The sequence below is a fragment of the Trachypithecus francoisi genome, unplaced genomic scaffold, assembly GCF_009764315.1.
Source record: "Trachypithecus francoisi isolate TF-2019V2 unplaced genomic scaffold, Tfra_2.0 Lachesis_group9, whole genome shotgun sequence".
Lineage (NCBI taxonomy): Eukaryota > Metazoa > Chordata > Mammalia > Primates > Cercopithecidae > Trachypithecus > Trachypithecus francoisi.
Window position 1 is genome coordinate 48,286,817 of NW_022681474.1, and position 16,097 is coordinate 48,302,913.

At 39.3% G+C, this 16,097-nt stretch overlaps 1 protein-coding gene across 1 annotated transcript in view; it reads left to right on the forward strand.

The window, feature by feature from the left end:
- GHITM (growth hormone inducible transmembrane protein) overlaps nt 1–15,731 on the forward strand; it is a 16,908-nt gene extending 1,177 nt beyond the window's left edge. The window contains exons 2-9 of the mRNA XM_033209681.1: nt 877–1,044; nt 3,315–3,414; nt 5,013–5,124; nt 5,894–6,035; nt 10,962–11,070; nt 12,612–12,800; nt 13,275–13,446; nt 14,815–15,731. Of these exons, the coding sequence (XP_033065572.1) occupies nt 916–1,044; nt 3,315–3,414; nt 5,013–5,124; nt 5,894–6,035; nt 10,962–11,070; nt 12,612–12,800; nt 13,275–13,446; nt 14,815–14,899 (1,038 nt within the window). The 5' untranslated portion in view covers nt 877–915 and the 3' untranslated portion in view covers nt 14,900–15,731. The remainder of the gene's footprint in view (nt 1–876; nt 1,045–3,314; nt 3,415–5,012; nt 5,125–5,893; nt 6,036–10,961; nt 11,071–12,611; nt 12,801–13,274; nt 13,447–14,814) is intronic.
- The last annotated feature ends 366 nt before the right edge of the window (nt 15,732–16,097 follow it).

Here is a 16,097-nt window from a genome sequence, read left to right on the forward strand (position 1 = left end):
ACCTGCCTAAAATTCACTACGAATCATTGGCAGAGATGGGCTGGTAGCCCCAGTTGGTTTACACTTGTCATTTCATTCTGATCTATAATAGTCACCTCACGGTAGCATTACAGAAACAGGATCAGCTGACTTCTGGTTGACCACCCATCTAGTATGATGTGCCCTGGAGCTAAGATAATCCAGTTTTTAGCACGCTTTTCTTTTGAAGACACCATTGAGGGAGTCTAATGTAAGGGAAACCTGGTTGGTAACCGATTTTACTTTGAAAGACTAAATGTCCTTTACGCATTATAGTAGGACATATATAATAGGTTAACTTAGAATAATTTTATATCTTATGTTGAAGGAAAGTATTCTTTGGTATGATTAGCTGAAATTCATATAGTTGGCTTCTTTTAATATCTTTTAGCTTTGTAATGCAGAAGAGCTATTCATGTCTCTTTAGATGACACTATTTCTCTGACCAAAAGTTATGTAGATTCTTTTAAATTTTCCCACTGGATACTGGTATGAATCTTAAGCCAAAACTACATTTGTAAAAGCCATCATAGACCCGGGTGTAACACATCCAGTTAACAGCCATTCTGTGTTACACATAATTTTTGCAATCATCTATTTTGTTATTGGTCAAACTGGGACTTAAACCTAATTTGTTCCTCCGTCCTCAGCTGTGTTCTCTGGGATGGGTTTCTTGCATTACCAAGGGATGATTGGGCAAAGAATTCATCGCTGAAAATTAAAAAGTTGGCTTTATTGCCTTTTCTACTGAAAAATAGTTTGTTCCTTCTTGACTCTGACTCTGTATGTCCTTCTCTTAATTGGTTAGTGGATTGTTTTGTTTATGTTCTTTTTGTTGTTTTTGCCTTTTTTTACTAGCATTTCAGATCTGCTTGGTAGACCTGGTGCACCACCACCATGTTGGCTGCAAGGCTAGTGTGTCTCCGGACACTACCTTCTAGGGTTTTCCACCCAGCTTTCACCAAGGCCTCCCCTGTTGTGAAGAATTCCATCACGAAGAATCAATGGCTCTTAACACCCAGCAGGGTAAAGATAATCTGAATGTTTTTGTATTGCTTCTTTTTCCATTTGTGCCCTTTCTTTATGGCAGAGTGTGGCTGCTCTGCCTTTATTAGTGTGTTATACGTCAATTAGCCATGATAATATGCCGTCAGCTCTTTCTCCCCATTAGTTTGTATCATTCTGGTCCCTCCTTATCCCATATGAAAAAGAAAATGAGTTTCTGTAACTTTGCCTTTGCTTACAGCTTCTGGAGTTTCTCATTTAGAAGATTTAGAGTAAATTGTGAGGGATTGAGAGTTATGTGGCGTAACGGAGATCTTGCAGCACATAGTCAGAAGTTTAAGAACCCGGGGATATTACCAGTTGGCCAATAGCTTATTAATAAATTATTAAAGAAATTATCTCTTACTTAGAGATTGATAATATCTGTCAGGTTAGATGAAGGGGTGGCCTACTCCTCCACACCTGTGGGTGTTTCTCGTTAGGTGGAATGAGAGACTTGAGAAAAGAAATGAGACACAGAGACAAAGTATAGAGAAAGAAAAAATGGCGGCCGGGCGCGGTGGCTCAAGCCTGTAATCCCAGCACTTTGGGAGGCCGAGACGGGTGGATCACGAGGTCAGGAGATCGAGACCATCCTGGCTAACATGGTGAAACCCCGTCTCTACTAAAAATACAAAAACTAGCCGGGCGAGGTGGCAGGCGCCTGTAGTCCCAGCTACTAGGGAGGCTGAGGCAGGAGAATGGCGTAAACCCAGGAGGCGGAGCTTGCAGTGAGCTGAGATCCGGCCACTGCACTCCAGTCCGGGCGACAGAGCGAGACTCCGCCTCAAAAAAAAAAAAAAAAAGAAAAAGAAAAAATGGGCCCAGGGAACCCGCGCCGCCATGGTCTCTGAGTTCCCTAGTATTTATTGATAATTATCTTTACCATCTTAAAGATAAGGGAGTGGCAGGATAATAGGATCATTGTAGGGAGAAGATCAGCAAGACATATGAATAAAGATCTCTGTGACATGAATAAGTTTAAAGGAAAATGCTGTGCCTTGATATGCATATGCAAACATCTCCATAAACCTTGTAGCAACATTGAGCCAGCAAGTCCCACCTTTTGCCCTAAGGCGGTTTTCTCCTATCTCAGTAAACAGAGCATACAATCGGATTTTACACCGAGGTGTTCCATTGCCCAGGGCAGGAGACAGATGCTTTTCCCTATCTCGACTGCCAACAACCGCCAAAAGGCCTTCTTTCCTCTTGGACTAGTCCTCCTCAGCACAGACCCTTCACGGGGTGTCAGGCTGGGGGACGATCAGGTCTTTCCCACGAGCCCATATTTCAGACTATCACATGGGGAGAAACCTTGGACAATACTTAGCTTTCCTAGGCAGAGGTCCCTGCGACCTTTGGCAGTGTGCGTGTCCCTGGGTACTTGAGATTAAGAGAGTGGTGATGACTTTTACCCAGCAAACTGCCTTCAGGCACTTGTTTAAGAAGGCACATCCTGCAAAGCCCAAAATCCATTAAACCTTGAGTCACCACAGCATATGTCTCTTGCAAGGACAAGGTTGGGGGTAGGGTCACAGATTAACAGCATCTCAAATACAGAACAAAATGGAGTCTCTTCTGTCTACTTCTTTCTATATAGACACAGTAAGAGTCTGATCTTTCTTTTTTTCCCCCACATTAGAAAGGAACCCATCTTTATAATAGATTTATCTTTTAGCATTCAAATTATAAGGCTTAAAGTGTGAGGTAATGAGGACAATATACAGAAGCTAGAAGGAGACTTTTTCTCTTTTAAATTAACTGTTCCACTGTAGAAAAAGAGCCAAAATGGAGGTAGTAATCTTCCCTCCTCTTGGCTTTGTGTTAAGGAAAGATGCCTTTCTTGAGTACATATCCCAGATGATGAAATATAGCTAATAATGCTTATAGAATGCATTTCTTAAAAATGCTAATAGATTCTCATCTTGATATTTGGTTAGGATTTAAAATAACATAATTCTAGGTATGTAAATCTATAGCTTGTAAAAGAAACAGTTTTTCTGAAATTGAAACTAAGAAGAATATAATGAATTACTACCAAAGGTGGAGCACAGGAAAGGTATACATTTACTTATTTATTTTTATATTTAATTTTTTAAGTTGGCTAATAAATTTTCATAGTGAAGTTACGTATATAGAAAGTACCAACTTTCTTTAACTAGAGTTTTCTAATGTAAAGAGATCTTGCATTTTATTTTATTGATGTCTGTTTTCATGTGGGTGGTCCATGTCTTTGTTTGCATGTGTGTCAGGAATATGCCACCAAAACAAGATTTGGGATCCGGCGTGGGAGAACTGGTCAAGAACTCAAAGAGGCAGCATTTGAACCATCGATGGAAAAAATATTTAAAAGTAGGTGGCTGTCTTTAGTTTTTAACCTAGAATCTATGGATGTGTTTTAAGAGGTCCATGAACAACTTCCTAAAAACATATGTGTATTTGTGTATTTGTGCATTTTCTGGGAAGACCACATCATTATTCTGAGATCTGACAACCCAGCAAAGTTTGGTACTTTGCACTGGATTCAGTGGTTATCAGTCATACTTATTCCAGGGGAAATTTTACTTTCCCTTTTTTTATTTTTTTATTTTTTTTATTTTTTTATTTTTTTGAGACGGAGTCTCGCTCTGTCGCCCAGGCTGGAGTGCAGTGGCCGGATCTCAGCTCACTGCAAGCTCCGCCTCCCGGGTTCACGCTATTCTCCTGCCTCAGCCTCCCGAGTAGCTGGGACTACAGGCGCCCGCCACCTCGCCCGGCTAGTTTTTTGGTTTTTTTTTTTTTTAAGTAGAGACGGGGTTTCACCATGTTAGCCAGGATGGTCTCGATCTCCTGACCTCGTGATCCACCCGTCTTGGCCTCCCAAAGTGCTGGGATTACAGGCTTGAGCCACCACGCCCGGCCTTACTTTCCCTTTTTTTAAAGAAAAGGATTATTAATATGCCATAGTCCAAAAGATATAGTCTGTTGAGAAAGTTCATTTTAAGTGTGTAGAATCCTCATTCAAGCATATAATATTTGTGTGTGTTTCAGATTAAGAATAAATCGCCAACACATAGATGTTAGTAAAAGCCTAGCTGTCCAAGAAGAGTCCTTTAACTGATTGCTCACATAGGGCCTCAGGAGGCAGTACTTTAAGGTATTGCCAGTTTGGTTCAGTTTGGATATCAGCTTTGCAAATTCAGAAACTAGATTGTTAATCATCCTAAAGCTATTCAAAGAATACCCCACTGCTCCTTAATCATCTTACAAAATGTCTTTACAATGGGAGAGAGCCCTAATCAGTATCCTTCAGGTCATTTCTTTCTGATTTGACCATAGAGACCAAATCATGCAAATTATGTAGTGACAGCCTGGTAATATTCTTAGTAAACGAATTAGACTAAAAGAATAAGATGCACTTTATGAATACCTCTATTGAGTTAGAGTTGATAAGTTAGTTGTCTGTCAGTACCCTAAAACAGGAGCCTCCTCTCACTTGATTCTGCTGCATAAACACTGATTATATTTTCTTTCTGTTTTTTCTTGATTTCCATGTAAAGCATCATTTGTGTTAATACCAGGCAGTGTGGTATGACTGTTAACATTTCCTTCTCATTTTTTACTTTCCATGAATGTCATGTGAATATACTTCAGCCTCTTATTAGTAAAATAGTGTGTGTCACAGAAGTAGCTCCACATCTACAGACATACTGCCCCCTCAAATACTGTTGGAGTGAGGTTGAAGATTCACCAAGTCTGATTCTTTCTTTTTGGTACTGATTTTTATACCTTTGTTTCAGGAGTGTTTTTTTTCTACTGGTTACCTAACATTGAGGCAGTTTCTGTGCCCCATATGCACTGATTATGACTGTTATTAAATATGATACATTATTTGATTCCCTTCATAAATATTTTAAAGGCTTTGTCCAGATGTGCCAGTACTAACCTGCGTTTCCTTCTGTGTTCTGCAGTTGATCAGATGGGAAGATGGTTTGTTGCTGGAGGGGCTGCTGTTGGTCTTGGAGCATTGTGCTACTATGGGTTGGGACTGTCTAATGAGATTGGAGCTATTGAAAAGGCTGTGTAAGTAAATTGTTTTAAGTAAATTGTTCCTAAACAACTCCAACCTTAAAACAAAAATTCCAGTTTTCTTTTCATTCCTATCTTTAGTCATTTTGGAATGTTTTGTGTCCAGTCTTTGTGTATACACATAAATAAAGAATCTCTTCTTGCTTCTTTGACATTTATTTATTTAAATCTAAATAAAAATCTTTTAGCAAGGTTATATGTATTTAAGTAAGGAGAAAATACGTTGTTGTTGTTTGGTTTTTTTTTTTTTTTTTTTTTTCTTTGAGAGGGAGTCTGGCTCTGTCACCCAGGCTGGAATGCAGTGGTGTGATCTCAGCTCACTGCAACCTCTGCCTCCCAGGTTCAGGCAATTCTCCTGCCTCAGGCTCCTGAGTAGCTGGGACTACAGGTGCCCGCCACCACGCCCAGCTATTTTTTGTATCTTTAGAAATGGGGTTTCACCATGTTGGCCAGGCTGGTCTCGATCTCCTGACATCCAGTGATCCACCCACCTCGGCCTCCCAAAGTGCTGGGATTACAGGTGTGAGCCACTGCACCCAGCCAAAAATATATTGTTTTTTATATGTGCTTGTACGTTTTATCTCATTTAATCCTTACAGTAATTCCCAGGTATGCATAATTATCATAATTATTTCCATGATAAATGAAGTGAATAACATTTAAAGTAGAAAATGATTTATCGTGAGGTCGCCCACCTAGTATATGACTCAACCAGAAATCAAATCTGTAATTTTTTAAATTAATCATGTCACGTTTCTTACAGAATTTGGCCTCAGTATGTGAAGGATAGAATTCATTCCACCTATATGTACTTAGCAGGGAGTATTGGTCTAACAGCTTTGTCTGCCATAGCAATAAGCAGAACGCCTGTTCTCATGAACTTCATGATGAGAGGCTCTTTGGTGGTAAGTCAGATGTTTTTGTTTTCCTTTTTCATCTGAAGATCAAAAGATGAGATAAAATATATTCGAGGGAAGGGGGTATTACATGGAAAGAATACTGTATTGAACAAGTTTTTGTTCAAATAATGTATGAATTACAGGTTGAGCATCCCTAATTTAAAATCCAGAAATGCTCCAAAATCCAAAACATTTGTAGTGCCAACATGATGCTCAAAGAAAATTGTAGCACTTCACATTTTGGGTTTTTGGATTAGGGATCCTGAACCCTAACAACAATGAAGTATAATGATAAATAGTCTGAAATCTGAAGTCTGAAACACTTCTGGTCCCAAACATTTCTGATGAGGGATACTCAACCTGTAATTAGTGCAGCTGAGATAAAGTAGGAAGTTAATTCTGGGTAGGTCAGCTATTACTCTTTATTAAACACGTATTCGAATAATACCGGAGGAGTTAGAAATCAAACTTACAAGGACAATGTTCTTGTCTAGCAGCAGATATCAAACAGCCTCTAATTTGTAGCAGTTTACTAAAAAAATAAAGCAAATGCAAAATCATCTTAGAAGTCTGACGGAAATGCCCGTTACAAAAACCTAGCCATTTTATGCAGTTAAGGGTAGAACAGTGCTGCTGCTACTATTCCTAAGATTCTTGACCTTATAGAAGATTTTTATATTTAATGAGTTTCTCTAGAGCCCTTGTTATTTTGCTAGATGCGAGAATTTGAATATGTGTGCCCTATTCTGCTATTTGGTAGAAGAGATGAACTGGAATAAGTGGCACAGATACGCAGTAAGAAAGTGCAAAGTCAGTCGAGAGTTTCTGTCTTGAACAGTTAGGCAAGGTCCATGAAGGAGACGTTTCTTTCATCAGGGTTGTTGAAGGCTCACATGGTTCATTTATGTTAGAGTAGACAGGAGGGCCAAGTGTAGTGGCTCAAGCCTGTAATCCCAGCATTCTGGGAGGCTGAGGCGGGAAGATTGCTTGAGCCTAGGAATTTGAGACCAACCTGGGCAACGTAGTGAGGCACTGTTGGTAATTTTTAAATAAATACAAAGTTTTAAAAATTAAAAAAAAAATTTTTTTAAGTAGACAAGGGCAGTCCAATTTTACCAGTTTAAGTGAAGAGGAGGTAGGAAAACCAAATTTTAGAGGTGACTTGCAATCCCATTAGAGGGAAATTCAAGTGTTTGAGGTCTGGATGTTGAAGAAGATATGGTTAGAAAGGATATGATTGTCAAGCTGAGGAGAGAACCTAAGCAATCAGAGGCCACTGGAGATACTGGAACAACAGAAGCCTGATTTATATTTGAGTTTTTAGAACCAATGTGGAAGAGACATGGAGCAGCTGTACCAGTTATGCCTTTGTAAGATCTGAAATGAGGGATGATAAGAACCTGAACTAGAGCAGAGTGTGAGAATGGAGGGGAAGGAGAGTTAGAAGAGTTCATGTAACACTGATTCCCCACATAGGGACCAAAATCCATAATATTTTCACTGTATTATACTTTACTAAAGGATAGCCATTAACAGTAGCATAGCTATTTGGACATTTATGTATTTTTAGGATGATGCTTTTCACATAGATGTCATGAATCTCCCAGACCAGAGGTTCACAAAGGCACATAATGTTCTCACTGGGGATGTCAGTTTTAATCAAAAGCAAATTATTTAAAAACAATACTTTTGTAATAAACATGGCAATATTTACCTAAAATTTTAGACTGTAAAATGAGGCTTCAAAGAAGTTTTGTGTTTGGGCCATATCCCAGTCCCTTCTGGGCAAAAGATTACCCTCTTCCACTGTTAGTAATACAGAAAATACTTGGGAAAGCCAAAGACAAGTGTTACAGAGATGCAGATGTAACCTTTTGGGTGTGACAGACATATATATACAAATACACACATAGACATGCAGATAATGTCAAAGTTTGTCCCAAGTGCTTCTGAGGAGAGGTATGTGATCTTGCTCCTGGGTAGCCAGGGTACCTACTAGAAAAAGCTTTTGAGATGATGAGACAATACTTCAGTAAGTCGACCAGATATGGAAGGAAGTATTCTTAGGCATGATGGACTGAATTAAGGAGGCTGAAACTTTGGGGCATGTTGGCAGCCCTGCCAGTTCAGTGTGGTTGGAATGAAGAGTTTGGAGTGAGACTGGATCATAAAAGATCTTAAACAAATTTAATTGCAGTATATATCCCAAAAGTGCTGCCCACAAGGATGTGTGAAATAGTTTGTAGTAATTATTTCTCATTAGAAAATGGTGGAGTGGAGCTTGATATGCTTTTCTTTTCTCTTTAATGTTTTTTAAAAATAGAGACTTGGCCGGGCGCGGTGGCTCAAGCCTGTAATCCCAGCACTTTGGGAGGCCCAGACGGGCGGATCACGAGGTCAGGAGATCAAGACCATCCTGGCTAACATGGTGAAACCCCGTCTCTACTAAAATACAAAAAACTAGCCGGGCGAGGTGGCGGGCGCCTGTAGTCCCAGCTACTCGGGAGGCTGAGGCAGGAGAATGGCGTGAACCCGGGAGGCGGAGCTTGCAGTGAGCTGAGATCCGGCCACTGCACTCCAGCCTGGGCGACAGAGCGAGACTCCGTCTCCAAAAAAAAAAGAAAAAAATAGAGACTAGGTCTCTATGTTTGCCTAGGCTTGGCTTGAATTCCTGGACTCAAGTGATCCTCTCACCTCAGCTTCACAAGTAACTGACACTACAGGCACATACCACCGTACCCAGCTCAGTATGCTTTTTTGTGTTAAGATTTTCCCATTCTTGGCAAAACCAACTGTTTTGTTTACCTGTACTTTATATTAGAGGTTGAATATTTGATGTTCATGGGTGAGACAGATAATACAGGTGAGTGAGGAGGCCTGGTGTGTCACACAGGAGATTGTTGACATCTAGAGGTTACTGACATCTAGAGTAGCCTTCTCAACTAAAACCATTCACCATGTTCTTTTTTTTTTTTTTTTTTTTTTTTTACATAGTTTGCCAAACAAAACATCTGTGGCCTGATTCCAAGGGCTACAGGTTTGCAATCTCTGATTTAAATTTCTTGAAGATTAGCACTCTTTTTTCCATTACATGTTAGTACATTTCTTGTCATACACAAGGAATATTTAAATATTATAACATTGGAAATCTAAGATAGGCAAAGAAAAGGAATGAGGACCAAATTAACCATAAACCTGGAAGGGTAGAAGTATAGAATCTTAATTCTCATTTTTCTTTTCCATGTGCTGTGATATCTACTTTCTTTTTTTTTTTTTTGAGACGGAGTCTTGCTCTGTCGCCCAGGCTGGAGTGCAGTGGCCGGATCTCAGCTGACTGCAAGCTCTGCCTCCTGGGTTCACACCATTCTCCTGCCTCAGCCTCCCGAGTAGCTGGGGACTATAGGCGCCCACCACCTCGCCCGGCTCGTTTTTTGTATTTTTTAATAGAGACGGGGTTTCACTGTGTTAGCCAAGATGGTCTGGATCTCCTGACCTTGTGATTCGCCCGTCTCGGCCTCCCAAAGTGCTGGGATTACAGGCTTGAGCCACCGCGCCCGGCCTGTGATATCTACTTTCTGTTGAAAATTTAGCAGATACGGAGTTCAAAGCTATGTGCTATATGTATTCTTTCTTTTTTAAAAAATTAATTTGTAGGCCGGGCGTGGTGGCTCACGCCTGTAATCCCAGCACTTTGGGAGGCCGAGGCGGGTGGATCACGAGGTCAGGAGATCAAGACCATCCTGGCTAACACGGTGAAACCCCGTCTCTACTAAAAATACAAAAAACTAGCCGGGCATGGTGGCGGGCGCCTGTAGTCCCAGCTACTCGGGAGGCTGAGGCAGGAGAATGGCAGGAACCCGGGAGGCAGAGCTTGCAGTGAGCCGAGCTTCCACCACTGCACTCCAGCCTGGGCGACAGAGCAAGGCTCCGTCTCAAAAAAAAAGAAAATAATAATAATAATAATAATAATTTGTAAGCTTGACTGATTTTAAAGAAAATCCTATTGTGCTATACAAAAATATATTTTTTAATTAAGAGTTAATTATCTTGGGATCCCTAACGGGTTTTTGTTTCACCTCTGCCCAACAAGAATAAAATTGTTAAAAGATGTGATGCCAGTCCATGCCTTTGAAGCCATCTGCAAAACCTCATATATGGCAGTAGGGGGCACTCATGCTAACTTAGCCAAAACTGAAATAAACCCAGAGCTTTTTTTTTTTTTTTTTTGGTGCGATCTCCACTCACTGCAAGCTCCGCCTCCCGGGTTCATGCCATTCTCCTGCTTCAGCCTCCTGAGTAGCTGGGACTACAGGCACCTGGCTAATTTTTTTGTATTTTCAGTAGAGCGGGGTTTCACCATGTTAGCCAGGATGGTCTCGATCTCCCGACCTCGTGATCCGCCCATCTCCGCCTCCCAAAGTGCTGGGATTACAGGCGTGAGCCACCGCGCCCGGCCAACCCAGAGCTTTTAATGTGGCAGAAAAATAAAAGCTTTGATTTTTTTTTTTTTTTTTTTTGAGATGGAGTCTCGCTCTGTTGCCCAGGCTAGAGTGCAGTGGCACGATCTTGGCTCATTGTAACCTCCACCTCCCTGGTTCAAGTGATTTTCCTGCCTCAGCCTTCCAGGTAGCTGGGACTACAGGCATGCACCATCGCACCTGGCTAATTTTTGTATTTTTGGTAAGACGAGATTTCACCATGTTAGTCAGGCTGGTCTCAAACTCCTGACCTCAGGTGATCCACCCACCCCAGCCTCCCAAAGTGCTGGGATTGCAGGCATGAGCCACCACACCTGACCTTAAGCTTTGATTTATTATCTTTAATATTTTTACAACTAGTGTATTAGAAATAACTAATTGGACTTAAAACCTGTGGGTTTCTGCTTTGTTTTCATATAAGCATCAGTTTTTCTTAATAGTACTTGTCTTTCAGACAGTTGGTATGACCTTTGCAGCCATGATTGGAGCTGGAATGCTGGTACGATCAATACCATATGACCAGAGCCCAGGCCCAAAGCATCTTGCCTGGTTGCTACATTCTGGTATGTTCTGTTTTAAATTGTTATGAGACAACCTTGACTACTACCTTTTTTGGGTGGCTCTTCCCAATTGTAAATGACCTACATGGAATTTAAACCTCAGGTTTAAATTCCTCATGTCAATTTTCTTCAGTCATTACTGGCTGCCTTTTTGCCAGACCTTTGCTTCGAAAGGTCGATTTTGCTACTAAGACCATGGACATCTTCAATACGAAACTTGTGTCTTCTGACATTCTAGTATATGCGGAGATTTACTTTTGTGTATTTTGTTTAATACCAGGAGGACTTTATATCTAGTATGCATCATTTGAGAGTTGTTTTTGTCTGATGTATTTAGAAAAATTAAAAGCTGAGGATAGAGAAAGTTGTCCTAAAAATGTTGCTGCAAAATACAAAAAACTGAGAGGAGTCCTAATAGAAGTGTTCTGTGTAGAAATTTCACCCACTGTTTTGCCTAGAGCAAAAAGTATTTTTAAATTATTCATCATCATGAGATAGTATACCTTGTTTTTTTTTTTTTTTTTTTTTTTTGAGACGGAGTCTGGCTCTGCCGCCCAGGCTGGAGTGCAGTGGCGGATCTCAGCTCACTGCAAGCTCCGCCTCCCGGGTTCACGCCGTTCTCCTGCCTCAGCCTCCCGAGTAGCTGGGACTACAGGCGCCCGCCACCACGCCCGGCTAATTTTTTTTTGTATTTTTTAGTAGAGACGGGGTTTCACCGTGTTAGCCAGGATGGTCTCGATCTCCTGACCTCGTGATCCGCCCATCTCGGCCTCCCAAAGTGCTGGGATTACAGGCTTGAGCCACCGCGCCCGGCCTACCTTGTTAACCATATAGCTTGATCTAGAAATGTTACTCTTTAAACTAGTATTGAAAATTCAGTATAAAGATAGCTTTGTGCCTAGTCTGTGAGGTAAACTGCATTTAAGTAAAAGGTAACTTATTCTGCTTAGCACTGAAAGAATGCATTATCTAAGATTTTTTTCAGTTGAGTTCCTTTACCTTGGTTAAATTATTGGTAAAATTTTTACTGTGATTTTTATGAAATTACTCATAAATATCTGACAACTAAAATTATTTATAAGCTATTAGCAATCCTTATTACGTAAAGCAACAGCAGTGTCTATCTTAGAAGTCCCCACACTTTAAGTTTGTCATTGTATGCTTTTCGCTTTTGATAGTAGTAGGTTTGACTTTGAGTTACTTGTTTGAAGCTTGTTTATCTCAATTATATGAATGTTGTAGAAACTAGTGGTAAGATCAGATTCAAATAGCTGCATGGAATTTGATGGTTACTAAATAAGTAGATTAGTGTTTGCTTGTGAGTGTGATTGATTAGGAATAGTGTTAATGTTGTGATACAGAATTTGAGTAGTCACCAGTTTGGGTTGTAGAATTTGGTGGGGGTAGTATCATCTAAAAGGCAGAACTTTTTGAATCATAGTGCTTAAACAGTAAGGTATAATATAAAGTGGCATGTTAGAAGTGTTATTTTCCTTTTGCTTGTTATTTAGTAAATACTTAATGAGCACTTGCTCTTTCTCCAGGTGTGATGGGTGCAGTGGTGGCTCCTCTGACAGTATTAGGGGGTCCTCTTCTCATCAGAGCTGCATGGTACACAGCTGGCATTGTGGGAGGCCTCTCCACTGTGGCCATGTGTGCACCCAGTGAAAAGTTTCTGGACATGGGTGCGCCCCTGGGAGTGGGCCTGGGTTTCGTCTTTGTGTCCTCACTGGGTAAGCTGCTGTGTGTTAACACTTAATTCTTGGTGCATAGTTTCCTGTAACCTAAAATACTCCAATATCCTAATTGACCGAGTCATTTATTTTAAAACTTTTTTTAAAGATTGATGCTAATTTGACTGGATTTTACTATTGGCATCATATAAAAATCATGGCAACATGGTCAACCATTATTACTGGCTTTACCAAACACATCTAAAATGGGAAAGGTGGTCTGGAGAACATGAATATTGTTCTGGTGCAATGCAAGAACCTTCCTGTGAAATGGGCAAGTGGCTCATTGGAGGAATGAGTATCATGGATTTTGAACTAATATAAATAAGAGTAGACAGTACGTATACCCAGATGTCATCTTAACTGCACAGTATACCAAGAAGTTTTTTTTTTAAGTAATATAAATCATAAACTCAGTTATTCGAAATCCTTTTTAAAAAAAAAATCTTGATTGTTTTTGCATTTTGATTTCAGGATCTATGTTTCTTCCACCTACTACTGTGGCTGGTGCCACTCTTTACTCGGTGGCAATGTATGGAGGATTAGTTCTTTTCAGCATGTTCCTCTTGTATGATACCCAGAAAGTAATCAAGCGTGCAGAAGTGTTACCAGCGTATGGAGTTCAAAAATATGATCCCATTAACTCGTAAGTAATGCTTTTTACTTAACACTGTTACTCTGTCACATAAGGATGCTTGTGTGTATTTGACCTGTTTTGTTTTATGGCCGTATTAGTTTTCTAGGGATACTGTTAACAAAGTATCGCAGACTGGGTGGCTTAAAACAAAACTTGATTCTCTTGTAGTTCTGGAGGCCAGAAATCTAAACTCAAGGTGTTAGCAGGGTTGTACTTCTGAGGGCCCTGAGGGAAAATCTGTTCCCTGCCTCTCAGCTTCTTGTTACTGCTGGCAGTCCTTGACATTCCTTGGCTTGTAGATGGATCATTCCAGTCTCTGCCTCCATCTTCACATCGTGCTCTTCCTGTGTACCGGAGCTTAGGATTTCATCATACTTTGTTTTGGGGGGCGGAGTAGGGTCACAGCTTAAACCACAACAATGGCTTTGTCAGATTTCCTATTTTACTTTTGTTGCAGTTTGGTCTGTTCTCTGTTTAGTAAACTATCCAAAAAACCTCTGATTATATCGCAACTTAGTGCATTCCATTATCAGAATATTTTGTCTATTTTTGTGAGCCAGCCTCAGGGTACAATAAATAACGTGCTCTTATTGGTCACTTAATTTTGTTAGTGTATTTTGCAGACTTTAAAACTGAAGAAATGTATTAGTCAAGTATTATTTATTGGAAAAGGTGTATAATTGACTTGCAATTTTTAATAGAAAAGCCTATTTTATACTTCTAGAAATTAGAAACTCTTCAGTATAAAGATTCTAGTTTCAGAGATAGGCAACTTTAGTTGGCATTGTTATGTTTTTTTTTTCTTTTTTCTTGGAGTCTACCAAAGTAGGTTATTTTATTTAAACAATTTTCTTGAGTCAGTTTCATTGTGTCTGTCACTTTTTTTTTAAAGTAATTTGATTTTCTTTATCTAAACATAAAACTTAATGTAATGGCTTAAGGGGAAAAAAGTTGCTGTAAAGCTTACAGATCTGTGGAAGTTTTTTTTAGAGGGGTGAAGTGGGTCTTTTATATTAAAAAATGCCAGACTTGTGTCTAACAGGTTTTAATAAAAGTGTTTCTTTGGTCTTGTTTTGATTATTTCATTGTCTGCCACCTAGTTTTCTTTGCAAGTTGATATATGCAGAGTGTCAGAGAACAAAATAATGATTTTTTTTAAACTGCTCTTTAACATTTAAAAGATGAGTCTGCCAAAAGGAAGGCCTTAACTATTTTCTAGTCTAGGATTTCATTAGTTGGCAGTTAAACATCTTATTTTTAATTTCCATTTTATATCATTAAGACAAATAGTATTGCTTTTTCTTCTTTTCTATATTAAGAATTCATCATCGCTATTAGAATTGCATCATATGTAATGGACATAATTTTCTTTTCTAGGATGCTGAATATCTACATGGATACATTAAATATATTTATACGAGTTGCAACTATGCTAGCAACTGGAAGCAACAGAAAGAAATGAAGTGACTCAGCATCTGGCTTCTCTGCTACATCAAACATCTTGCTTGTTTAATGGGGCAGATATGCGTTAAATAGTTTGTACAAGCAGCTTTCGCTGAAGTTTAGAAGATAAGAACATGTCATCATGTTTAAATGTTCCAGTAATGTGATGCCTCAGGTCTGCTTTTTTTTCTGGAGAATAAATGCAGTAATCCACTCCCAAATAAGCACACACATTTTCAATTCTCATGTTTGAGTGCTTTTAAAACGTTGTAGTGAATGTGAAAACTAAAGTTTGTATCATGAGAATGTGTTTTTTCTACTTTAAAATTTAGTGGGTTTGCTAAGTAGGTAAAATTTAGCAAACCTGTGTTTGCATAGTTTTTGGAGTGCAGAATATTGTAATTAATGTCATAAGTGATTTGGAGCTTTGGTAAAGGGACCAGAGAGAAGGAGTCACCTGCAGTCTTTTTTTTTAAATACTTAGGTCTTATCAGGTATGTGATTGATTAGTGAGGAGCCAGTAAGAAACACCTGGGTATTTGGAAAGAAATGATCATTGTTACATTCATCTGCTGAACTTAACAAAACTGTTAATCCTGAAACAGACACAGATGATGCATTCTCCTGCTGTTGCTTCTCAGTGCTGTCTTTCCAATATAGATGTGGTCGTGTTTGACTTGTTAGGAAAGTACAGAATGTTAATCATACAGAGAATTCTTGATGGAATTATATATGTGTGTTTTACTTTTGAATGTTACAAAAGGAAATAACTTTAAAACTATTCTCAAGAGAAAATATTCAAAGCATGAAATATGTTGCTTTTTCCAGAATACAAATAGTATACTCATGATTGCTAAGTGTTTTTTATTTTTGCATATTTATCGAACTGTCTAATTGAATACAGCTTGCTTTTATCATCTCTTCAAGCTTTGAAGCCTTTATAGAAAAGCCTGTTTGTGGCTTACACTTGAAATTATGAAAGCAATTTTTCTCCTAAGACTTTTGGTTTCTTGCATTCCCTCTCAGATTAAGCACTAAAAAGCAAAGCACACAGAACTAATTCTGTCTTAATGAAATATATCAACCCAAAAGCTTAATGAGGGAAAGTCTTCATTAGTTTCCCCTAGCAGAATTTTACTTCTCTTACACTGCTACACCATTACTTTCTTGAGACATTTGTAAGTTTTTTGATACAGAAGAGTTATTTTTGGAAGTCT